At 51.3% G+C, this 25,905-nt stretch overlaps 1 protein-coding gene across 13 annotated transcripts in view; it reads right to left on the bottom strand.

Annotated features, from left to right (window-relative positions):
- PAX2 (paired box 2) overlaps positions 1-25,905 on the bottom strand; it is a 94,581-nt gene that overhangs the window by 17,776 nt on the left and 50,900 nt on the right. For 9 of the 13 annotated variants that reach the window (XM_082408133.1, XM_082408134.1, XM_082408123.1 and 6 more), the window contains exons 7-9: positions 22,989-23,057; positions 3,750-3,925; positions 1,440-1,566 (exon numbers count right to left, since the gene is read on the bottom strand). In XM_082408133.1, the coding sequence (XP_082264259.1) occupies positions 1,440-1,566; positions 3,750-3,925; positions 22,989-23,057 (372 nt within the window). The remainder of the gene's footprint in view (positions 1-1,439; positions 1,567-3,749; positions 3,926-22,988; positions 23,058-25,905) is intronic. The other 4 variants (XM_082408131.1, XM_082408128.1, XM_082408132.1 and 1 more) reach the window with 1 other exon arrangement.

The following is a 25,905-nucleotide window of genomic DNA, read 5'->3' as shown; positions in this document are numbered from 1 at the left end:
ACTCTCAGCAGATCAGGAGAAACATGGCCTGGGCTGGACCATCACTCTTTCTTGGGTCAGAATACCCACAGCTCAGAGAGCTTCCGAACTGGGCTATGGAGGGTTCTTGCCGAGGGCCAGTTGATCATAGGCTGTATCCTGACCCAGCTTATGTTGTCACTCCCAAAAGCCCATCTAGGTCTCCGACACTTCCAGAACTCAACCTCTGATTGCCTAGCCAAAGAGCTCGACTCTGTCCAGGCCGGAAACAGCTGTACCAGGACACCCCTTAGGGAGAATCTGGGAAAGCTAACAACAGGGCTCTCCCAAGCCCCCCAGGTGGAGGCCAGGTGGCCACTCGCAGCCCATCTCAGACCTGAGCCGTGCTCAGAACAGCTCCAAGTCAGAACCAGTGCGCTGTCCTCCAGTGGGGCCATGCCCGCTCCCTGTCTTTGGTGACGCTGGCTGCTGCCACGTCCCCAGGCCACCTCCGCTCGCCTTGTCGGCAGGTAACGCCTCAGTGTCTCCCAATCGCCACCAAGACCCTTCTCAATCATTCTGTCTCCCAAGGAACAAACGGCACATTGGCTTTAGTGTCTCCAGAATAATTAGGTGAATTTTAATAACACCTCAATGTGTGTCTCTCCCACTTGGGCACTTTCCTGGCCCGGAAACCCTTCTGCAGTGCCAGGCGCCTTCCACAGCCCTCAGCTCTGTGGCCTGGAGCTTCATCAGCTGGGCTCTACACTGCGCTGCACCTCAGCCTTCTTCCCCTCTAGCTGCCTCTGCTACTCCTCCCTCATCCATGCCAGCACCTGGATTGGGTGCCCCCTCCCCCTGCATTTTGACTGAGGGACAGTCCGGACCCTGCCTGGCCTTGAAATCAAGCCTTCGTCTTAGTGATTTCTCTGGGAAGCTGGAGAAGGGTTGAAATAATTGAGCTTACCTATAACCACATAGCCAGATGCCACGCTCTGAAGCCCAAAGCCACAGCTTTGACACACCAGGCTGCCCAGAGGAGAGGAAAGCAGGTCCCCCAGGAGCCTTGGGGACACAGGAGTGTGGAGACTCGACACTGGGCACTCATGCTCCACTCTTGCCAGCCCGGCCTATTTGCCCTCATTCTCCTGCACACATCCTAACAAGAGGCTCATAATTCCGGCCACCTTGGTGGAGGCAAGAAAAGAGGCAACGAAAGAGGCAACAGGATGGGCAGAAAGAACCAGCCCTAGCCCCTCCTGGCTTTGACCTTTCCAGGCTGAAGCGTACAGAGACCCTGACCACGGCTTTTTCTCCCACATCTGCACACATCTGTTCAGGAAGCACCCTGGTTTTGGGAGACTCACTCTCTCTACAGAGATCATGGCAGCGAGCCCACTTGTCACGCTGGGCCCCAGATGGCATGGGCTGAGGCGCCCCCCACTGAAAGCAGTTTCCCACCCTCCTGGAAGCCCCCTTACCGGTCACAACCGGGTATGTCTGCGTGCCCGACACGTTGCTGCCCAGCTCCGGGTTGGTGGATGCAGATAGACTCGACTTGACTTCATCAAGCCCAGGGGTCAAGGCTGGGAGGGAGTACTCGTTCCCCTGGGAGGAGAGAGAAAAGAGACAGCTCACTATTGACGTACACATGCAGAAAGAAGGCTTGGTGTGCAGATGGGGAGGAGGAACGGGGAGCCCTCCCAGATGGGGTGGAAGGAGATGGCCAGGCAGAGGGCGGGGAGTGTGGGAGGGGCGGGCTCGATGGATGATGGAGAGTTGTGTGTGGGTGGGGGCAGACCTGACTCTGGCAAGCTGAGGTGCAGCCTGTACATTCTCGGCGGGTATCCCAGCACCCTTTACATCTCTGTAGCATCTCTCTTGTCTAAGAAGCCCCAAGGGCGGGGTTTAGCAGTGGGAATCCCCCTGCTGAGAGGCAAGCGGTGTTTTAAGGTCCCCCGGGGTAGGGAATCTTGGGGAGGAGGGGCGAACCCTGACATGATGGCAGAGGCAGTAGCTGGGGGAAGGGCCTAGTGGGGCCTTGAGCCTGGCACTGCTGGGCTGGCTGACCGGGTGCTGGCGCCCCTTTTTAAAAAACAAACAAAGACTGCCTCACGGGCCCCTCGCTCTCTGCCTGTGCACTGGGGTATGAAATTGGGGAGGGGGAGAGTCCACATGGCTAACAGAAGGGTGGGAGGGGGCCAGTCATTGACTCTGAAAGGGTGTCCTGCCTGAAACACTCGGGTAATTGCCTTTTTATTGCAGCCACCGCCAAGCCAGACCCCAGAGCTGGGCTGACCAGGAGCCCGCACGAAGCAGGAAAAGTTGCTCTGATTAATATTACGTTAAATTAAAACTGATTTTCTGCTCTTTCAGGTCCGTTTTTTTTCCCTTCCGCTTCCTGGCCCCCCCAGAGGGCCCCCTCCCCTCCCTGGCTGGACAGGATTGCCTCGTCATTTCCAATTCCTTCTCGTATTGATCTTCCTGTAGAAATCAGTTTTGTAATTAGCTGCAAATTAGGCCTTCTACTGGGGGTGAAGCTGCCCCCTGATTTATCACCAGAGTAATTCGCTGTGATCGGAGAGAAATTAAAATGAACTCAATTAGGCTTCGGATTTGCTTTATGGGCCCTGCTCCGAGTTTCAGGGGGAAAAATGACTGTGCTGGTGTTTAATAGTCTAATGAAAGTAAATAAAGGTTATTCATTGTAATACAGCCGGGGACTCGGGGAGGGTGCACCAAGCCGCCCGCCTCGGCCGGCTCCTCCTTTGTTGGTTTATGGCTCAGGGCACCTTAAAAAGACTTTTGATTTTTGTTTTATGAAGACAAACAGCTTACGGGATAAAAGGACGGGCGGGGAGAAAGGCGAATGGCTGGGAGCTGTTGGAGTCCTGGAGTGGAACTGTGCTGTGCAGTCTGCCGCTGCGCTGGTGTGTGTGCGTGCGGGTGTGTGCCCGAGTGTGCACACATGGCAGGCTGTGCTGTGCTGAGGCCGTGGGCCTGGCCTGGGCTGTAGTGGGAGGGGAATGGGTGTGTGCACAGTGGGCTGTCCTGGTGTGTGGGTGGAGGCGGGCGTGGAAGTGCGTTGAGCTGGTGGTCTGTGGGGCGTGCACACCTACTGGCTGATGGGCTGTGCTATGAGTCCTGTGGGCTGGGCGACGGGTGGGCAGCAAGCAGGTGGGTGGCGGTGGTCTGTGAACACGTGTACACAGGTGAATGGGAGCAGTTAGGAGAAGTGTTTCTACGCTGTGTAATGTGCTGGTGTGTGGGCTGCATCCCACGCTGTGTGTTCCGGGTTGCTCTTCATCTGTGGGAAGTATTGGGTCTGAGGGGTAGGCTGTCAGGAGGCAGGCACAGCGGGCTCACCTCCTGACGCCCCAGGCTTACTCAGACTGTCTGTAGGACCCTAGGGGCATTTAGGCAAGGGATGTTCCTGAGTACTCTATGCCAGAAGCACAGAATGGCAGGGCTGGAAACGACCTGTCAGATCATCTGTCCAAGCCCTTCATTCTACAGACGGGGAAACAGGATAGAACTGAAACTGAAAGGGGATAAGATTTACCTACGGCCATACTCGCTCCCAGAACTCACCCTTTCTAACTACCATATACTACCACAATTTTCTTAACTCTGCTATAATGTCCCTGTATGACCGTGTTCACACGGCGCACCCAAAGGCAGCACACACGATGCTGGGTGTGCGTGTGGCTGACCCACGTGTGCACGTCCTCCGGAGGCCTTGCTCTGCCCAGTCCCTTTCCACTTCTGCAGGCAGAAAGCTCCTTCCTCACCTGCTCTGATTTGATGTGCTCTGATGCCTGGAAGACGTCAGGGTAGGAAGGACGCTCAAAGACCCGATCCAAAGCTTCCAGCTGCTGCTGGGTGAAGGTGTCGGCTCGCAAGTGCTTCCGCAAACTGTCCACGCCACTCTGGGAATCTCCATTGGGGACTGAGCCCTCAGACACATCTGGAGGACACAGGGACACTCGGGGCATGAGTGCAGGTCAACAGAGGCACACAGTGGGCAAAGGGGATGGGCACCTGGCTCGGCCCCCAGGGCTTTGCACCCCTGCTGGGACCCCTTACTCCCAGTTTTCAGGCTGGAGGGGCTGGCCCAGGGGCTGGCCATGCCTCAGAGACCTGGCTGAGAGAGCCAGAGCCCCTGAATGTCCTGGGAAGAGAAAGGGAAGCTGTCACAACTCGGGGGCGTGGGAAGGACTAGGCAGAGGTGGTGGAGCCAGAGGGATTCCCAGGGGCCATCTCCCCAGGGCATGTCTCCCCTGAACCCCTTCTGTCCCCCGGCCCGGATCGGCCTGGGGGAGGAGCTGGGTGTCTCGGGCCAGCATTACCGAGCCTGTGGAGAATTGAACTCGGCTCTGAGATGAATTTCAGTTCCACTGACTCCAAGGGTGGAAAATCATCAAATCTCCGAGGCTGAGTGTAACATGGAGACTGGGTGAAGTAATTAACTTCACCACCGAGGGAGGAGGGATTCAGGGCCCAGCTGAGGCACTCTGCTTGCGTTGGGCCAGGCCTGAGACTGGAGCAGGAGGACAGCAGGTGGCACGTGAGTCATGAAATGCAACTTGGGCAGAGACTGAAGACAGGGTCCCTGTAGATGCTGCTGTGCCCGGGACACCCTCCTCAGCTCATCCCTGACCTGGACTCTGGCTAGGCTCCGCCAGAGGCCAGCTCCTTGGCCGCCTGGTTCCTCCTGCAGTCTCTACAGGGAGCTGAGACTTGCCCCATGTATGAAAAGCCACGGTGGTGCCACAAAGTGCCCGTTCCCTGGGGCTGCAGGCCAGTCCTGTCTGTGTACTGCTCTCCCCAGGCCTCCCACCACTCTGCTACCCCTCCCTCCCTGGACCTGCCCTCTATCCCGGTCCACTGGGGTTTTCAGAGTTCACAGCGGGCCAAGTACCTGCTGTGCCCACACTCCGTGACCCTCCACCCTGCAACTCCCCAGGCCCAAAGCTGGGTCCTCCCAGCCACAGCTTGGCCACTCCTTGGCTTCCCTAGCCCAAGACCAGCTGGGGAGCCTTGGGCCTGGGGCCAGCCCATGCTGTAGGCCCCAGGGTGTTCCTCTGGGACTGTTATATATATCAGTTTATAGGTGATTATACGATATGATATAATCAATATTGCATTATATACAGTAACACCGTACAGTATCATTCAGGAGAGCATAGAAAATATTACATATTGATTAACCTCAACCTGCAGCCATCCTCTCTTGCTGGCCTCCCAGATGGAGCAAGGGGGTCTGCTTTCCTAATGGGACTTCCTGTCTTCACTCGATCCTGGAGGGGGTGGGAGAGCAAAGAAAGGGTGTGTGTGTGGGGGGTGTGTGTGTGTGTGTGTGTGTGTGAGAGAGAGAGAGAGAGAATGGAGACCAGGATCATGTCTGAGGTGGACAGACAGACACAAGGACAGCCTTGATGATATTTCTATGTTCCCTATGTTCCTAAGGCCACAAAACTTGGTTGTTGTGTTTTTTTCTGTGTAAGATTCTGGAATGATTTTCTGTCTTAGAGGCAGTGTATGCATCTCTCTGTATGAGTTAGGGTGTGACATATTTATTTTTCCCTTTTGTGTATTTTCTGTATACATGCATTTCTACACGAATAAACATCCAGATAAATAAATGTCTGGGTATGTGTAAGTGACAGTCCAAGAGCCTTTCTGAAAAGGCGCATGTGTACGTGTGTGACTGCATGGGGAGTGTGAGCCCACGTCCCCCCATGTTTCTTCTGTGCCTGCTTCTCTTTCAAGGATGTGCCATCATCTTAATGCTACCCCTTGGGGCTATTTACATGTTTTATTGTGTCTAATTCTCTCTTGCTGGAGTCCTCCTACCTTTTTGGGAAGCACTTCTGTCAGAGCAGAGGGAGACAGCAAGTGTCTTTGTGTGTGGTTACTGCAGTGTCACCAATGAGTCCTGGGAAGTAAAATGCATTTGTCTGTGAACATGGGCTCACATGTTATGTGCATGGGTGTGTGCATATGTGTGGTGAGACTCATACTATGCCTCTGTGTAAATCTGTGTATGTGCCTGTGTGTGGCTTGGCCCAGCCCGTGTGTGTGTGTGTGTGTGTGTGTGTGTGTGTGTGTGTGTGTAGGGGCTGAACTGAAGCTTTGTCCTCAGGTCACTGGCTGGAGGAGTCTCTTTTCCTTCATTTATTCAGGGGCCCTTCAGATCTTGACAAATCTGTCACTCTAAATTTGCGAGAGATTATGGTGCTCTCTCCCCAGCCCGCAGAGAGGTGATATATGATATCTGCTGCCCCTATTGATTGCCTGATCTGGTGGCAGAGGCCGGTGAAATGAACTTGAAATGAACATCATGCCTCAACTCATTGTGCGTATAATACACTACTTAATCCCACATTTTTCAGCCGCTATGGAATTCAATTGATCAATCATGTTCCACTGATAGTACTGTTTTAGGGGTTATTGCTGCTCCCTCCACTCACTGACCTTTTTATTTATTTATTTATTTTTTGTATACTCAGGCCCTGGTGATAAAACAGGTTACAGAGGCAGCGATGGAAAGGGGGAGGGAGGAAGGAAAGGCAAAAGGATGGCTGCTACTGGAAGAGGTGGCCGAGGGTCTGGGGAAAGGGAGGAAGAGGAGAGGGAAGAGGGTGGGGCAAGGAAGAGACAGAAGGTGCTAGAGGAGCAGAAAAGCAAACTAGTCTGATGCAAGCAGGAGAGAACCGCCAAGGGAGGCTGCAGGAGGCTTGAGGAAACTCCTCAAAGGAGAAGGAAGGTGATAGGGAGGTGGGAAAGGCAGCAGTCATGATGAATGGTGAAGGAGCACAAAGAAAGTTCTGGGGAACAGGGAGGACAGCCACAGGGGCAGGGAGAGGGCAGTGGCATTACTGGTGGGGGACAGGGAGGCAGTGTCCCCCAAATCAGCCAGAGGGCCCACAGGCTCTCCCAGGCTCTCCTCAGAGGCCAGGGTGGTGCCCTTCCCTCAGCTAGAGAAGGAAGGGAAGAGTGAAGGCAAGGAGGAAGGGCGGGAAGGGAGTGAGGGAAGGAGGCCGGGAGAAGCCTGGGCTCAGAGGTCCAAGGAGGAGAAGCTCAGGGAAGAAGGAAGCCCAGAGGCAGAGGCAGGGCAGAAAGAGAGAGAGGAAGAAAGGGAAGAAGCTTCCTACACCAGACGCCTCAGGAAGCACAGTCTGGGCTGAGAGCCCTTGCTAAAGGAATAACCCAGCTGGTTCTGCTTTCCAGGAAGCCTGTGTATCCAGTGAGGAGGGTAGCCCGGGGCGTGGATGGAGGTGGGGTTGGAGGGTAGAGGGTGGAGGAGGAAAGGAGAAGAGAGTAGAGGAAGAGCAGAAAAGAAAAAAGAACATTGAAAAAAGAAGAGAATCGAAAAGGAAGAGAAAACAAAGCTGTTGTCAGTACCACCCACTTGCAGGGACCTCCTCAGGATATGGAGAGAGAGGGCTCAGGTGGGGCTTCCTAAGGTAGAGTCTCAGAGGTGGCAGCAAGGGAGAGGGATGGAGCTGGGCTATGAGACACTGCCAGGCCCAGGCACTGAAGGGCTCTCTGGCAGAGCTGGGCTAACATGGAGGAAGAGGCAGAAGCAACTCCTGATCTGGGCCGCAGAGTGAGCAGCAAGGAAAGTAATGAGATAGCACCCACCCCCTTGTGCCAAGGAGCCAGGCTGGGAGTCCCCTGTGGGCAGGAACCATGACCGGTGCATCTCTGTAGATCCAGTGCCAGGCATGGAGCTGGGCACAGAGTTGATACTCAATGGATGAATGAGTGAATGAATGAATGAATGAACGAGGCTCTCCTGGGTAGCATTCAAAGCCAGACCCCTGGCAGAAGGCCTCTGGACCAGCCACCTGGCTGGCTTAGCATCCCAGGACACCCAGTTACTTGTCAGGCAAGTCCCACACATCCTTAGCTGTCAGAGGATATGGGAAGACCCACGACAGGCCCCTGGGTAGACTCATGCCCCTTTTTCACCTGCCCCGCTGCTTGCTAGCTTCCAGCAGCATTGACTCTGGTCCACAGAGGCCCTTCCCACTCTCACTAACACCTTCCTGCCCACCTATGGTACTTCTACCCAAGGACAGAGCACACCGTGTTCCCAGTTAAGAGTGAAACTTAACCTTGGAGCTGCAGAACTGCCATCCAAGGCAGCTGGCAGAGGCTGCTTGAGAACTGGGCCCAGAGATGGCCCCTATGTTGGACTCACCACACCACGGCCCTGGTCGCAAATAGTGGGATAAAGTGGGTCTATCTGCTCATTTTTGGTTCCAGGGAAGGCCTTTCCTAAATGACAGAGCAAGCCCTCAGCCTTCACCTTGACGGGAAAACCAGCCCATCCCTTGTCAGGGCTCCAAGAGGAGGGCTGGAGTATGATGCCGCATGTCCCGGACTTTCCGGAGCAGTTCTGATTTCCAATATTCTTTCCCACTCTCAGGCCACATTTTCAGATTGAGGTTGGAAAATGTGGTTGCGAAGGTTTAGTAAGACCTCCCAGAGCAAGGAAGATACCCTGTGCTCGTTGGTCCCATATGTGGAGGATTCAGTCCTGTTCTGCTGTCCCCTGCCCAGCCACCATCCATTAGCAGCTCACAGTACTGTGAGCTTGTTACATGCCATTTAATCCTCCCAACAACCCTGCGAGGTAGGTGCTGTGATAATACCTATTTTAAAGATAAGGAAACTGAGGCAAAGAGAGGTTAAGCAGCTTATCCAAGGCCATGCAGCTGGTAAATGACAGTCGGGATTTGAATTCAGGTCTGTGTGACTCCAGAGCCTGCTCTCCACATCATTTCACTCTGCTGCCCGGGTGCCAAACCCACGGGACCCAGCTGAGGGCCACTTGGCCCCATCCAGGACACTGCATCCCTCCCAGCATCCCCCCTTTTCTACTTTGCACCCTCCCTACACTGAGGCTACCGCCTATGGCCCCTGAGCTGGCCGAGCCCAGACTGCCCAGAATGATGAGGGGACACCTGGTCCAAACTCCTCATTTTAAGGTAATGAAAACTAGCAGGGTGGGTGGTGAGGTGGGGGAGGGGAGGTGACCAGTCCAAGGTCACACAACTGAGTAGTAGGACCCTCAGAACTGGAGCCCATTCCAGGTGCTTTGTCCACTATGGCATGAGCCGTAGCGTCTCTGAAGGAGAGTGAGCTACCATAAGTCCTTTTCGGAATGAAGCAGGATATAAATACATTAATTAAATTAAACAAACTGCTGAGTTAAAACTTTGACGTAGATTATTCTTTCAAAGGGAACAAAGGTTCGTATTGTCTTCTCCTCTGACCACTTCATATTTGCTTACAGTTAACAAAAGCTTTCATAGACCTTATGTTATTTGGGCTTCCTAACTGCTCTCCAAGGTAGGTAGGGATTATAATCCCCTTTTTACTGGTGAGGAAACTGAGGCTCAGAGTAAATGAAGTGCAGCATAAATGAAGGTAAGTGGCTAGGTCAAGGGCATATCTACCAGGGAGCCTGGCACAGGGAAGATGCCCGCGGACAGTTGCAGCCTGAGCAGCAATGAGGAGCCGCAGCTGCCTGCCCAGCCCATGTGCTGAGCCTGGGATCCAGCAGTGGGGCCCTGATCTCTGTGCAAAAGAAGAGAATTGTAAAACCAAAGATCACCTTGACTGGAAGGAGAGCCACCCACAGGGTAACAGTGATTACTCCCTGATCATGAGCAAATTCTTTTCTTCTCATCTACGTTTTTCTATATGATCCAGGCTTTGTACAAGAAGCACATACCACTTCTAGAATCATTAATAAAAATGGCTTTTACTCCTCAACAAAAAGATGTGATTTCCTCATTCACTTAACCTTGTCACTCCCCATCGGTTTCTGGGCCACCCTGGAGCAGAGCCCTACCTCCCACCCCTCTGACCCCAGGCCAGAACCCTCTTGCCAGCCAATCATGAATAGGGCTGGCCGGTGAGGTCTCAGCAGCTTGGGGAGGGGGACAGGCACTGAACACCACGTATTAGGGATGAGGGCTAGAGACAAGGGACAAAACAGAAGTGTTCTGTCTTCCTTGTGTGTTGACACTGTACCTGAATCTCCAAAGCAGTCCCTGCAAGGGACAAGAGAAATTCTTGTGTGCTGACCAAAAGGTAGGTGGGGGTGATGGTAATAGAGAGAATGAAACAGTGCCATTTCCTTGGTCAGAAAGCACCAAGGCTCATTAAAATCAAAGTGGAAGGAATAGGGGCTGCCCACCAAACCCCAAGAAGTAGGAATTAGGCATTTGAGAGGAATTCTTTTAAAGTATAGCAAAGAACTATATTAACTTCAGTTTTCCAAGCCCAAATACACACATCTACCCATCTACGGGGAAACTGACAATATTAGGGCTTCCACATACACTCTTTAAATCCATTCACTTTTTACGAGGTATTTACTATCATTCTTATCTTTCAGATGAGAGGCAAAATTATTTGTTGAACATCATCCAACTAGAAAGTAGCCAAAGGCTGGATTTGAACTCAGGAATGTCTGACTCCAAAGCCCTCTCCACTCTATCAAATTTGCCTTCCCTGTCAAAGATCATCATCACTGTCATGTACTGAGCACTAACTATGTACTAGGCAGGCTCCAGGTGCTTTATTACACATTATCTCTAATTCCCACATAACACTTGCAGAAGAGCTACCATTAATCCAATGTTACAAACGAAGAAACAAGCTGAGGGAGAGTGCAAAACATGTGCGTGTTTCACACAGCTAACAAGAAGCAATCTCAGGGAAAGTCAGTCTCATTTCCCCTGTAGACCAAAAATGACCTGGAAAAATGATACAGGAAGAAAAGAGAAATGTGTGGAGGAAGTGGGGACAGTAGGTGATGGACCTCAGCCTCTAGGGGGCTTCAGGGAGCCGGAGGGGTCGGGGCGCTGATCCGGGTGGGAGCTCTTTGCTGCATCCCAGTCTGACCAGTGGCCTCTGCCCCCTCTCCCTGTCTTAGCTCCTCTAACGCCACCTTCCTCCTCTGAGGGGTTCACTCCCAGGCCGCCCCTAGTCTCCCCAGCTGCCAGTTGTTGCAGTTTCAAACTCAATTGTTCTCCTTGGTGCTGAGGCAAATGGAGTCATTAATTACCTTCTATCGGCTGGGCTGAGTTCAGAATGCGATCAATATCCCCGCTTGTCATTCAGCGCAGCCCGCCTGTGTCGCTCCGGCCCCACCCCCACAGTGGCGCAGGACCGCGAGGTCTGGGCTGCCACCCTGGCCTCCCATCTGATTGAGAACGGGGAGAGAGGTAGGGAGGCTGAGGAATGGGGCTGCTTTCCCGGCTGGGAGAAGAGCGAGGATTAACAAAACGGGGAGGGGAGGGGGCAGAGGGGAGTGGGAAGGAGAAAGGAAAAGGAAGGAGCATGAGGGGGTGAGGAGAGAAGGGCAGGAGACAGGAGAAGGAGGAGAGAGGCGGAAATGGGGGAGCCATGAGCTGGGAAGAAGCTGATGCAAGCAAACACTGTCTGTCTAAGGAGGTGGGATGACATTCCCCATGGTCTCCTGTCCTTATACCGGACGATCCGTGGGACTGCCCTGGCCAGTCACCCCAAGCCACGCTCAAGAGGAGGGCATGAAGAAGTCCTTGGAAACCTGCCCCAAAGCTTTGGCTCTGAGCAAGACCAGCTTCTGCCCAGCCTTCCAGCCCTGGAGAACCTGCTAACCTTGACCAAGCCCTGCTTCTAAACACTCCATGAGTTCACGATAGGGTGGAAGGCAGGGGCGTGGCTACCTGCCTGCCTGACCTCCGTCTTACTGGGCCCATTTACACCCATGTGCCTCTGGGGACACTAACTACATTAGTGGCCCTAATGTAATACTGAACTAGGAGTATCATCTGCTGGGTTGAAATCCTAGTTTTGTCCCTCACTTGCTATGTGACCTTGGCCAAGTCCCTCGAGCTTTTCTGGACTGACTTTCCTCTGATGAACACCAGAGGGTTGCTAGCTCCTACCTCAGCAGTATTCACTTCTCTTTTCTCTGTGTTCCAGCAGACATCTATCCAAACTGCTATTGTAGAAATAATAATAATAACTAAAATCGATCCAGCTCCTATTATGGTACCAGACACTATGCCTAACATAATCCACTGATTCAATCCTTACAATAACAGCAGCTAACATTAAGTGCTTACTATATATTGGGCACTCACCTAAGAATTTTACATATATTAACTCATTTAATTTTCACCAGAACTTAAGCAGGAAGCTCCTATTATTATCCCCATTTTGTAGGTGAGGAAATGGAAGTGAAGAGGTTCAGGAACTTTCCTGAGGTTACAGAGCTAACACGTGATGGAGCGGTCAGATGCAAACCCAGGCAATGTGCCTCGGGCAGTTGAGCTCATAATCTGGAGAAACCAAGGGCTAGACAGGCTAGGTAACTCGCCCCGAAGTACTTATTCCAGCCAGTAAGTGGCAAAGCCAAGTTTAGAATCTATATGTATCGTAGTTACTATTATCATTATTTTTTTGGCCACATGGCACGGCTTGTGAGAGCACAGGGTCCTAACCACTGGACCGCCAAGGAATTCCCATGTCGTTATTTTTTAATGTTTGTTTTCTTCACTAAACTGTGACTATTTTAAAGGCAGGGACCCATCTTTTTCATTTATGTAAACTTAGCCCAGGGTCTGACACATAGTAGGTGGTAAAAACTGTTGGCTGATTTGTTGCATAGAATTCCAAAAGCAAAGATCGATCCATTCTTTACTTGCCTTGCAGTTTACCTTTTAGAAGGAAACAGAAGCAGTGTAGGACATTGCCACTCTGGATTCAGTGTTATCACATTTTATAGCTAGAAAGTATCATGGAGATAATTTAATCCGTTCCCTCTTAGAGATTTAAAAAGAAAAAAGAGGCTCAGAAAGGTTGAGTAATTTCCCCATGTCACACAGCTAGTCATCGTTAGGATACAAACAGAGGTTCTCAGACTCGTGCCCTTTTCTGCTACTCCAGGCTGCTTAATTCTGACCAAGAAAGAAAAAACTGATAAAAGGGAAGTGTTGGGGATCTGGGGAGAAAGCACCCATGTCTAGAGGTGACAGTAGCAAAAGAAGGGGGCATTGCACAGAATCTGACTTGAGAAAAGCAAACTGCTATGTGTTGAGGGAAAGAATGGTTGTGTGATCCCATGGCAAGAGATTCTAGAAGGGAATATAATTCCATGAGGACAGGATGCTCTAAAAATGAAATTCTGCTGCTACAAGCTCAAATAATCAACCTGACAAAGTAAAGGGAGTGGGAGTGGGAGTGGGGGAAGGGTGGAAAGAGAGGGCATTTAAGGGAAATCATTGTTGTTGCACATGAATAAGCTTTAAAATATGATGAGCCTAGATTTTAAAAGGACATGTACATGGAACAGTGGAAGATTATGCAGCCATTAAAAAATCATGTTTTCAAAGAATATTTAATGGTATGTGAAAATGGTCCTATATAATGTTAAGTGAAAAAAGCGAGACACAAGCTGTATATACAGTATCATTCCAATTTTGATAAAAATTATATATATATATATATAATTATGTATACACAGGGGGGAAAAAAGACTGTAAAGAATATGCCAAAATTCTAAATCTCATCACCAAAATTCTCTTGGTGATGAGATTATGGGTGATTTTTTAAAAAATTTACTGTATCTTCCAAATATTTTTACAGTGAGCATACATTACACTTATTATCAGACAAAAGTTATTTTTTTTCCTCTTATAAAGGACACACACAACAGATGGAAGGAGGGGACCATAACCAGGGATGGATATGAGAGTAGCAGGAGCCTGTCAGGAAGACAAAAGCTCAGAACAAGCTGAAACAACAAAAAAGGGCCTTGGTAGCTACGTCTGGAGAAAGAACAAAAAGGCAGGCAAGCTTAAGCTCAGTGCTCAGGAAAGGATGCATTACTGAGAGAGAAGGCAGAACTTCTCAACCCCTGGCTTGACCTGGTCTTCTCCATCAAAGAAAAGAATCTTCAAAATGGGACCAGGAGGAGTTGCCCAGGTCAGGAGGAGGCCAGGCAGGTAACTCTTAACCATTTCAATTGAGTTACCTCACCCAGGCCCAGATAATTCGTATATCAGAACTCAGGTGAAGTGGGGTGGTGGTTGGGGGGAGGTAGATAGCATCCTAAAGTTTTTGTTGATAATCCTTGAGTGGTCACAATGAAAGGGCAACACAGTGACAAAACCAGTGCCATCGTGAAAAGCGGAGAAAGGTAAGCTTATGCAGACAACAGTCTAATACATTTAATATTAGGGTCTGGAAATCTTTTAGAAGAAATTATCATGCAGTTAATTTGTGGGTATTAGAAAAGAAAATGGTAATACTGTGGAGTCTGCACGCACTCCCCAAGAATAAGTGGTAGCACATTAACTAGTTATCAGTGCTTAGATCAAATGCCATCCCTACAAAGACTTCCTCAATTGCCCTGATGGGAAGCAACTGCCCCCCCTTCTTTACATTTATCATAGCACTTTATACCATGATCATAGATCTATCACATTCTGCTTGTGTAATGGTGTGCACATCTATCTCCCTACTAGATTAGAAGCTTCTTGAGGTCAAGGACTGTGTCCTTCCTATTTACCTTTGTAAATCAGTCCTGCTATGCTTTATCCATAGCAGACATTCAATTTTCTCATCAACTTATATTGGATTTTTTAAATTGATTGATTAAGGAAACACTGTGGGTATAGTGAATTGGTAACAGAGAATTTCACAGAGAGTCTTCCAAACTTTATGGACAAGATGAAGAACAGTGAAATGGCTGATGGCTGTTGGGCTCAATGGTCCCTAAAGCAACCAGGAGGGACGTCTCCACTGGTGGGCCATGTGGCTTTCCTTTATTTTAAAGGAAAATAACTCTTAACAAAAACTACTTGGGGGACTTCCCTGGTGGTCTGGTGGTAAAGAATCCGCCTTCTAATGCAGGGGACATGGGTTCGATCCCTAGTTGGGGAATTAAGATCCCTCATGCCGCAGGGCAACTAAGCCCATGGGCCCCAACTACTGAGCCCGCGTGCCTCAACTACAGAGCCCACATGCTCTGGAGCCTGTGTGCCACAACTAGAGAGAAACCCACGCACTGCAACGAAGAGCCCGCGCATGGAAATGAAAGATCCCCCACGCAGCAACAAAGATCCTGCGTGCTGCAACTAAGACCTGATGCAGCCAAATATTAAAAAAATAAAATAAAAAATAAAGTAAAATAAATAAAAATAAATTAAAAAAACGAGTAGGAGATGTCAGACAAACAAGAAAAAAAAACTACTTGGATGATGACATAGAAGACATCCTTATGATCTTAATTGGGTGGAATTAAGAGCCCAAACCAACAAGATGAAATTCAACAGGGATAAATGGAATGCCCTATGCTTAGGTTTAAAAAAATCAATTGCACAAGTGCAGAATGGGGTAGACCTGGCTTGATAGCAATTGATGTGAAAAAGATCTCAAGGTTTTAGTTGACCACGAACTCAATATGAGTTTGAGTCTGACACGGCTGCTAAAAAATCGAATGTAATCTTAGGCTACATTATGGATGTAGAATCTCCAGGTGGAGAATGGCAAGCGTTCTACTGTCCTTGGCTTTGGCTAGACTGTCTCTAGAGTTTACTGTTCATTTAAGAAGGACTTTAACTGTCAAGAATGAATTCAGAGATGGGTAACCAGGATGGTGAAGGGCCTTCCACAAGCATAGGGACCACACCATGTGAGAAACTGAAATCCACCCAGGGCTCAGCCCGGTGTTAGGTGCTCAGTAAATCAGGTGGAATGAATGGAAGGGAGGGAGGGAGGGAGAAAAGAGGGGCTGTTGCGTGGAGATCTTTACCACCACTCTATGTGGCAAATGTTGTTATCTTATTTTAAAGATGAGGAAACAGATTTGGAGAGATTATGTAATCAGCCAGAGGTCCCAGAGCAAGCAAGGAGAGGAGATGGAGCCCAATCCAGACATTGGGATTCCAAGTCCCATCCTCTTCCTTCAACACCACACTGACTCAGTATAAAGGCAGTGCTGCTGACAATGACAACTGTCCATCTATGTCCTGTGTCCAGGCAGGGGCTGTGACCCGTCAAACAGAACTGCTAGAGGGGAGAGTTCCATGTGAGTGGCAGACAAAACCAGATGACCTTTAAGAATCTGACTCTGTCTTGTCACCACTCTTAGCCCAGCCACTGGCCTCCCTCCATAGGGGAGATAGCCCTGGAGACAGCCTCTCCAAATCTCAGCCATTTCCAGCTTCAAGTCCCATTTCCTGCCTGCTCGTCTAGCCACTTCCCTGGATTCCTACTGAACACTCAGCCACCTGGTTCAGCATTCAATTAAAAGCTTATTGTCGGGCTTCCCTGGTGGTGCAGCGGTTGAGAATCCGCCTGCCAATGCAGGGGACACGGGTTCCAGCCCTGGTCTGGGAAGATCCCACATGCCGCGGAGCAACTGGGCCCGTGAGCCACAACGACTGAGCCTGCGCGTCTGGAGCCTGTGCTCCGCAACAAGAGAGGCCACGATAGTGAGAGGCCCGCACACCGCGATGAAGAGTGGCCCCCGCTCGCCGCAACTAGAGAAAGCCCTCGCACAGAAATGAAGACCCAACACAGCCAAAAATAAATAAATTAATTTAAAAAAAAAAAAAGAAAAGCTTATTGTCTGATTTGGGATAGCCCTGCCTCTCCACAGACTGTAAGTTCCGTGAGATCCACAACCTGGTTATTTGCTCCTCTTACACATCCTAACACAGGGGGAACTTGGGCCCACAAAGATCCCCAGAGAGGTCAGTGTTAAGTTTTCTCAGTATCCCACCTGTTTACACACTGAAGCAAAACCACAGACTCTCAGCTCTCTGAAATGGTTTATGGGAAATCAGCCCAAGCACAGAGAGATGGCCTGAATGATCATTTAGGGCCCTCGTATTTTCTAACCAACCAGGGGAGAAGAGGGATATATGGGAGACCTAGAACCCCAGAGAATTATATCCATACTGGCACTACACCCGTTTTGAATAAGTTAGCCCCCAGTTACCTGTAGAAAAGTGGGTCATGGGCACCCACTGCCAACGTGCTGCCAGCGTGGTGGTGGTGACCCCTATGTGAAGAAGTAGAAGGACGGTGAGCAGGGACAGATGGAGGAAGGGGAACAAACAGGTAGTGGGAGAGAGAGGACCGCCGCACAGAGGAAGGGGAGGGGTGAGCATTGGGTGGGTTTGGGTGAACTCCCCAGGGTGATCAACCTTCCTGGCTGAGAGCATACGCTGAGCCTTCCTGCTGGCCTGCAGGCAGACGCTGGGGCTCTGGGCGCGCTGGCCGCTGGCGGGGAAGGAGGGCTAGCCGAGGGTCTGTCTGAATGGGACCTGAGTCCTCCTTCAGCCCTGTCTGGGCTCTCAGGAGGGGCTGGGGCCTTCTGCCTGGGGCCGGGCTCCAGCTGGGGCCAGAACGAGTTAGAAACCTCTCTGGAGCCAGAAGGGAAGGGGCCTTTGTTAGCTCAAAGGACACAAGCAAGGCGAAAAATTACATACCAGGCCGCTCTAAGTATGCTTGTTTAGAGAAACTGCTTGCATTTATGAAGTCTTTGGTGCGGAAAGCAGGGTTGCAAATGACTGCATCAGAGCGACAGTAAAGGCCATTAATTTCCTGTTATGTTTTCCTGTGTTGGGGGCTTTATTAATTTAATTTTACACTGTCGAACAACAGCGAGAGCTGACACTGCCACATCGCCACGGCTGGGGTTTTCTTTTTGTGTGTGTAGCAAAGCTTTGCCTGACATGCAAATCAACACTATTACTGGAACCAATAAAGATGTGTGGAGGGAAGAGGGGAGGGATGAGGAGGGGGAGGGAGGGAAGGAGGGAGGGAGGAAGAGAGAAAAGAGGAGAGAAAGGGCAAAAGCCATCCCTGGGCAGTCTCTGCCTCCCTCCAGGCCTTGTGTCTCCTGGCTTCCCAGAGCATCCTCCACAATCAATTTCCAGCCATCCTTCCCCTTCCCTTGTACCCTCTCCTGCTTGACTCTCTGCCTTCAGATGACTCTACTTCTGTTTTCCTCCTCTGTCCCAGCTCCTGGAAGAACCTGAATAGGGACACGGAGTTCTCAGGAAAAGGTGGGAGGTAGGCTTCTCCCCACTGCCCGTCCCCAGCTCAGGCGTGTCATGGAAGCACCGGGGCAGGAGACTGGATGTTGCCACCTTGCCCTGGGCACAGAGAAGGCTTTGCTACATACTTCCCTTTCCAGTCATCTTTCTTCACACTCTCCTTTTGTCTGAAGTCAAGGATTCTGGCCCACTTACGTATTATTAGTGAACACACACATGAACCCATGTGCTTGTGCACATGCAGAAGAGTCTAGAAAGGCAGTTACTCCGCCTTGTTTATAAGTCCTTCTGAGAGCTCCCATATCCTAACCTGGTCAACTATTTATTTCCTCTGAATTCCCAGAAAAAATACTGTCTCTGATTGTTTTTCCTTAAGAGACTCCTTAAGTTTCTTCTTAAGGGCTGTCTTCAGTAGCTGTGGGGTACCTGATTGGTCTAGACCAAGGTGCCAGAGAAAGATGGATCCCCAGCATCAGAAAAAAGGCAGGTTCTTGGGAGACCACATTCTGGTCCCTTTTCCTACCTAGACCTCAAGACCACCTGCACTGCCCTTTTCCCAGAGCAGCTTCCACAGGCTGGTTGCCCCAGTGGTCCACACTGCAAAGGAGATGGAGATGGGGGTGGGGAGGGAAGAGGGAAGGGAAGCTCCCAGGGTCCCTTCTACCAAACACTCATCTGCATCCCTCCATCCCAGGCTTTGCAGATCTGTGTGAGCTAGTGACAGAGAGAGAAAGAGAGACTGTGTGTGTGTGTGTGTGTGTGTGTGTGTGTGTGTGTGTGTGCATCTCTCCCTCTGCCACCGGCTTGCTCGCACTCCTGCCTGCACTTTCTGCTTCGGGAGCTGTCTGGCAGGCTCCAAGAGGCTGTTGGATGGGCTCCAGCTCTCCCCAGGAGAGCATAAACTTCATAAACTGCATTTACTTTAATGCAGGTTCCTGGGGCTGCTTTCCTCCTGCTTTTCTTCCCTCCCCTTGTCTGCTCTGTCTCGATCACATTTTATCCCTGCCCTTGTGTGCACCCGGACACCACACACACACACACACACACACACACACACACACACACATACACACACACCGTATAGCCAGTGCTCTTGAAAAAGATGAAGCCTGGGCAGGAGGAGGATGGGTGGGCAAGGTGTAAAAGCTCCGTCTGAAGGAGGAAGCCTCAGCCCAGCCCTGGAAAGACCCCTGTGAGATGTCCACACGCTTGCCTCCAGCGGAGATGAGCACAAAGGGTGCTTTGAGGCAGGCCGGCGGGCACCTCAGGGAGGGAGGGATGCTGACATTTCGCTCGGATGGCCAAATGAAGAGCCACCTGGAGGCTGGGATACGGGCTCCAAGGCAGGGAGGGAGAGAAGGCGAGGCCTCCATGCAGGTTGAGGTCTGTGAGGCCTCCCTTGTCTGGTGCTGTCAAGGTCAGCAGGTTTGAGTTCACCGAAGGGTCAGGATGGTTTGAATTACTGGCTGTGCTGCAACTACTCGGCTCTGAGGCTCGTGATCCGTCTCCCAGCCCTCCCCCAACCCTCCTGGCCTTTCCACCCCCACGGGGGAGAATGGGGAGGGTCCCGGAGAGCCCTACTGGCCACCGGGGCCCTGAGGAAGGCAAGCAAGGGAGGGGCCCTTCCCTGGGCTCTGGAGCCCCTCTTGTGCAGCCAGCAATGGTCGGGAGGCTGCTGGGACCCATTCCTCTGGCAGGCGGCACTCCTGGGTCTCCCCAGCTTACCTTCTCCCCAACCCTTTTTCTGAGGGGTCCTCCAGGCCCCTGCCCGGATTTCTCTCCTGGTGCCCTTGCCTGTGGGAGAAGGAGGACGATACCTATCTGCAGGGCTGGAAGGTAGTTGCCAAGTGGAAGACAAGGGGTTGAAGATGTATTCTGACACGGTGGGTGTGCATACACGTGCACAGGAGCGCACAGATGTGGGGGTGGGGAGGACCCAAGGCCTCTGCTGAGAAAGTTATTGCTATTCCCACCCCGATTTCCAGTGGTGGAGGGTCACACACAGCCCCTCCACTGCAAGTCTGTACCTCCTCTCCTGGGGAGCGGGGTCAACCCATCCATTCTGCCTTTTTGGCACTTTTCGAAAAAAATATACTCTTTTGTGCTAAATCTCAACATCCTTCCTCAGACAACCAAGTATAACTCTTTATCCACAACAGCATGAACTGGCTGGGAAACTAAGGCGGTTAATGACTTGGCTGCAGTCTCTGATATAAACGCAGGGATTTAGGTACAAATTCACACACCTATGTCAGCTACACACAGCCATGGCTAAACCCTGCTATCTCTCTACAGAAAAAAGTAAGTCCGAGTGTGCACAGGGCGCAAGGTAAAGGTCTCAATAAAACCTTTAAACCTCACTCTGTATAATGACGTGGTTGGTGTCCAACAGGCTCGTAGCCAACATCACCCTGAGAGTCAGGCTCAAGTATGCGATCCAACTAAGATAGAAAAATTCCCCCCTCAGCTATGAACGGTCTAATTTCCCACGTTACTAGGAAGATATACTCATAACAATGAATGTGTGTTCAGCAGTGGATTTTGGGTGTGTGTGTGTCTTAGCAAATGCTGACCTTTGAACCTTAGTTCACTCTTGGGCTGGAGCGGACAGTAGCCAGGGTTTGAATATTTGTCGGAAAATGAACATAGGTTGAGCTTTGTTAATACAGTTAAAGTTGGGTGCTTGTCTAGACAGATGACTACCTCTATGCAGATTTTGTTTCTGGACATTCATAGAACCTGCCTCCTTAGGTTCAGAGTCTGTGACCTGTGCTTGGTAGTACGTAGTGTGTGTGAAATCATATAATTCTAGCAATAACCCACAGAGGTACTTTCCTTACAGAAACTCAAACTCTGCTTGGCTTCCCTCTGCCAATATACTGTCTTCATGCAGTGCCTGGCTGGGGCTTGGAGGAGAGTAAAAGCAGAAAAGACTCTGCGACAACCTGCCCACGATGTAAGCTCACTCCAGAGGTCTGAGAGCACAGCAGCCCGGGCCCACGCTCCTGGATGGGTCTTCTCTAAGAAAGGAGTTGGATGGCTGGGAGTGTGTGTGTAGGGACTGAGTGGCAAACAGACATAACTGTGCCCGAGTGCTGGGTTTAGGTTAAGGAATCAGTGCAACCTCCTTTTGTTTACCCAACATAGCACAACCTCACCTTGCCTTCTGGGCCCTCCTCTGCACCCCTCCCAGCTCCTTCAGGCTGCATCCTGTCCCACTAAAATGATGTGGACTCAGCGAAACTTCCCTAAGCTCTTCCCATGCAGGGAGCGCTCAGATCCCTCTCTGCTTCTGCCAGCCCCCGGCTCCTGGACCAAAAGGCCACAGAGAACAGGCGCTGTGGGCCCCAGAGAGTCAGGCTCTGGCTCTTGCCTCTGCCTCTAAATGTCCACGCATGCAAACCTGCCAAGGAGCGCTCCCCTGCAGACCACCCCCCCCCAGCAGCCTCCTCCAGGACCGAAGGCCTGGGCCTCGAGCACCCAGAGTCCCAGGGCCTGGCAGCTGGCCAGCGGCGGCCTCTCCTCTTTCCCAGGGTCCTCCCTGCCTGCCTTTTCTGACACCAGCACTCCTCCCGCAGCCCCTCCAGAAGGAGAGCAGAGAAGAGAGCCCGGTGACCAGGGCATGCCTGGTTTACATTAATGAGATACACCGAGTGTAATCCAGCCATGGAGGCAGCCTACAAAAGGAGGTGATCGCGGGCGGCCAGGAGCAGAGCTGCTCAGGTAATTGGTTTATCTATCTGGAAGCAGGGGGAGCAATCTCAGCACAGACAGACTAGCAGTAAAGTCTCTTCCTTAAGGCTATTTCCTTTGTCTTTTCAATTGCTTGCACATCCATGTGAGAGAGGGAGAGAGTGTTAAAGAGAGAGGGAGAGGGAGAAATGTTAATTTGTGAATTAATGGCTTTTCTCAGCGGAATTGTAAATTCAAATGTCACCTCACACGGTGACACCACGGCTGGTCTGCTGAAGAAGCAATGATAAGATCCCCCACCTCCCTCGGTGCCCCTCCCTCCCCAAAGATAGCTGCGGAGTGGAACATGCTACTTTTAATTTGCAATAACAACACAACAGAGGTATGCAGTAATGACTGCCTTCTTCTCCCCTCCTCCTGGCTTCCTTCCCCCCAGTCCAGTTGGCTCCCCACTTCCTCCCTCCCACCCCTCTGCTATTCTGAAGCAACACCTCACCTCACCCTGGCTGCCCCCCACCCCACCCCAACCAGGGCCTGATCACATGGGGGGGTGCCTTTGGAACTGATGCTGCAACCCTCTCTTCTCCTTCAATAATCAGGGAATTAATGACCCTGAAGTTAAAGTGAGGCTGATACCGAGGCCCTGCCCAGCGTTGGGAAAAAGCCTTCATTGTTTTCAAGCAGGAGGCGGGCAGCAGTGAGGGAGATTCATGGATGGAGATTGAATATGCAATTTTCTTTCACCTTGCCAAGAGCTGCCCCTGGGCTGTGCCTGGCCTAAATTTTTCCTTTTACCATCTCTGCCTTATCCGGCCCTCCCACCTCCCTTCCATTCTTTCCAGAAAATTACCTTCAAAATTGATTTCCACTTTTACAAACAAATATAATGGGAACACAGGAAAAAACTTGGGCCGTGATGAATTAGGGCTGTCAGGTGTTTCCAGGTCTCCTTTGCTTTTGTTTTACTACCCGATCTGCTCTTTGTTTTTCCAATGGCTGGAAAAAGTGTCCCCCATCCACTGAGGGTCTGACCCTCCAGGCCACAGGGCCTCAGCCCCCAAATCCAGCAGTAGCCCAAGGCGGAAGTGAGCCAGGCCCTGAGACTCTGTTAGCCTCTTGGTTTCCCAGTGGAATCCTGGGCCACCTCCTTCTATTCTGCTCTCTGGCCCTTAGGAACCCACTCTCTGAAGACTCTCTAACGGCCACCCCCGGCTCTTTCCCCTGGTCCCCGCACCATGTTCCCTCTGGCCCCCATACCTCTTAAAGTCCAGACCAGATGCAAACCTCCACCTCCTCTAATGTGGGCAGGATCAGTGTATACCTCGACTAGAGCAAATAAGAGACAGACACTGAGAGATTGCGAAAGACAGGCAGGTTGAAGAGCGGGGTGGGGGGTGGGGGGTGGAAACCCTGAGGTTGGGAGACCAGGTTCCTCTGTAAGGGTTCCCAGTCTCAGTCTCCCTTGCCTTGGGGGCCAGTGCACCCCTGGAGGCAGGATCAGGACAGCCCATCCTTTTGCCAACAGAACGCAGGGTGATGCCTACAGGGCCCTTTGGGCAAAATTCCATACGCGAACCTATGCCTCAAGACCACGCAGCCCTAGCACACCCAGGCCTGGCTTAGAGCTCTCCCAGCTCCCTGGCGCTGCTGACAGGGACATGGACATGCACCTGCTCACATCTGATCATCTCTTCGAGTGCATACACTACCCAGAAAACTGCATGCCTGCCCAATGCAGTTCTGCATCCCCTTTCACCCAATGATCTCAGAAAGGTAGAGAACACACAATACCCACATTTGCATAACCCATGTAAAAAAGCACATGTGTCCACAAAACAAACACACATTTCCCAAGGTAAATAAATAAATTTGTATGTGGGAGCAGAAATACACAGCAATGGATAGAGGGAGGGATACCTCCATGTTGGAGAAGAAGGGGTCCCGTATTTATTTACCCACATCTAAAATGCCTGTGGTGGCTAATAGGAGATGACATGCGGCCCAAGTGGATAACCGCAGAGCAGAGGAGCAAGCAGAGATGGACAGAAGTCCTCCCAGTCACACAGGGGAGGCTCATATCTTTCCCCCACTGCCCTGGTCCCATCTAGGTCGGTTTATCCCAGCATCAGCTTCCCTAGGCTGCCCTACTTAAAAGGAGCTGCACCAAGATGAGAGAGCCTGTACCCAAAAAAGTTTCTTTCTGACACAACTTCATTTCCCCTTGAAACATAAACCTGCCAATTATGCCTTCCTCCCCAGACACACAGCGGGCCATCTTCCGAGATGGAGTCGGCTCAACTCCACATCCATGATCTCGCGTTGTGCTCCCCACGTCCCTGTGAAGTAAGTACCGTCACCATCTCCATTTCACAGAGGAGAACACTGAGCTGATGAAGGTTACATGACTTGCCCAAGGCACTAGGACTCCAACCCGGCTGCACCTCCCTCCAGACCCCTTCCCACTGAGCCACACTGCCCATCCCTGCTGTGCTCCCCGGACTGCCTGCTGGCCTCCACCCCGAATCCTTCTTCTGCGTGGGGGTCTTTGCTGCCTTCTCTTGCCTGAAGCCCAGGCTCCCAGACAGAGCAGATGCTGCTCCTTCCCACAGCCTAATCCCCTCGTTTGCTCCAAGTCAAACCTGAGCAACACACTGGGGGACTTTTGGGGGGAAACCAACTAAGGAAATAGACCACTTCTTGAAGTTACGGCTTCATCCAAAGCAGAAGGGAGCTATTAAAGGTAGTGACAGGTCTCGGCTGTTTGCAGCCATGCAGCCCGCCCTGTCTGCAAACGCACAACTGCACCGGGCTGGCACCACTAGACTGCACAATTCATTGTGCACCTAATTAATGGAAGGCAGAATCACGGCCCCCCGCAATCCCACACATCAAAGGATGATACCAACACACCTCCCCTCACACAGATCAAAAGACTCATACATATGACTTCGTTCAGATTTTTGGACAAGTTATGTAATTGCTCTGGCCTTCAACAACACTGATGGACGGCAATGCTTTAGGCCACAGCCAAAAGCAACTGGGTGAAGGTAAAGGACTTAGGTCTTTCAGCCTAAAAAAATACCAGAGTCCCTATCCTGCAGCCACATAAGCCAGGGCATGCAACATTCGGGGAAGCAGTGTTCCTTCAAAGGACCCTAATATACCCACACATAATTGTAGCCAAGAAGAGGGAAAGATTTTAGCAGGGTACTGAACGGGGATCTACCTTCTCAGACGGATGGACAGCCTGTCTGCCAGGTGCTTTGTGACATAACTTCCTCATCTATCCCTGGTCTGTCTACCTGTCTCATTCTGGGACCTCCTGGACTCTTGGGGGGAGGGGAGGTCAAAGCTTCTTGACTAGCATATTTCTTAAAGGCAAGTCTGGGGATTTTTCCATTCTTCCAAAGGCCAAAGCATGAGAGGGCGTCTCAAGCAGGCTCACAGTCACTGTCAGTTTCCTTTTTCCCCAGAGTCACAGCTGATCGGCCCTTCACTAATGTCCCCACAGATCTGATTGCTGCAGATACTAATAACGCTGTCCATATTCTGAGTACCAATGCCAGTAATGCTCTGGGTATTATCACTGTGAACACCAATAACTACTGCTGAGATTGTCTCCAATAATGCCAGCACACGCTGCAGTGATTGTCCTCGCTAATGCCCACCACCGTTACATTGTTAGTGCTGAAGAATAGGCCGAACTGTACCCACAGGCAGGAGCGGGAGTGGCTTCCTTGAGGACAGAGAGGCTCACAGCTCACCCCTGGGCTATGACACTTCTAGGGAGATGCCCCAGTGGGTGGGGCCGAAATCGAGCCAGCCTGGCAGGGGTACAGGGTCCACCTGGAAAGAGACCTGCCCCTCCACTCCCTCGAGGTCTAGTCCCTTGACATGTATCCCCATTCCCATCCCAGCGTCCCTCATTGCCCAAGTCAGCTCTCTCTTTTGCCTGTGGTGCTGGCCCAGTAGCTGAAGGATACACCTGGGTGTCTGTGCAGCCCATGCCCGAGGCTGCCTCCTGCGACCGGCCTGCCAGCTGCTCTGCTACCTTGGCCTGACTGCAGAGTTGGGCTACATCATCTTGACACATAATTATCTCCCCTATTCTTAATCATCTGAGCTGCTCCCTAATGCAAACTGGGCCTGGCTGCTTGGAGGCACCCAGAGTGGG

This window comes from Balaenoptera borealis, assembly GCF_965194805.1.
Source record: "Balaenoptera borealis genome assembly, chromosome: 10".
Taxonomy (NCBI): domain Eukaryota; kingdom Metazoa; phylum Chordata; class Mammalia; order Artiodactyla; family Balaenopteridae; genus Balaenoptera; species Balaenoptera borealis.
The sequence above is the reverse complement of the archived record's forward strand: the minus strand, read 5'-3'. Positions and strand labels throughout refer to the sequence as shown.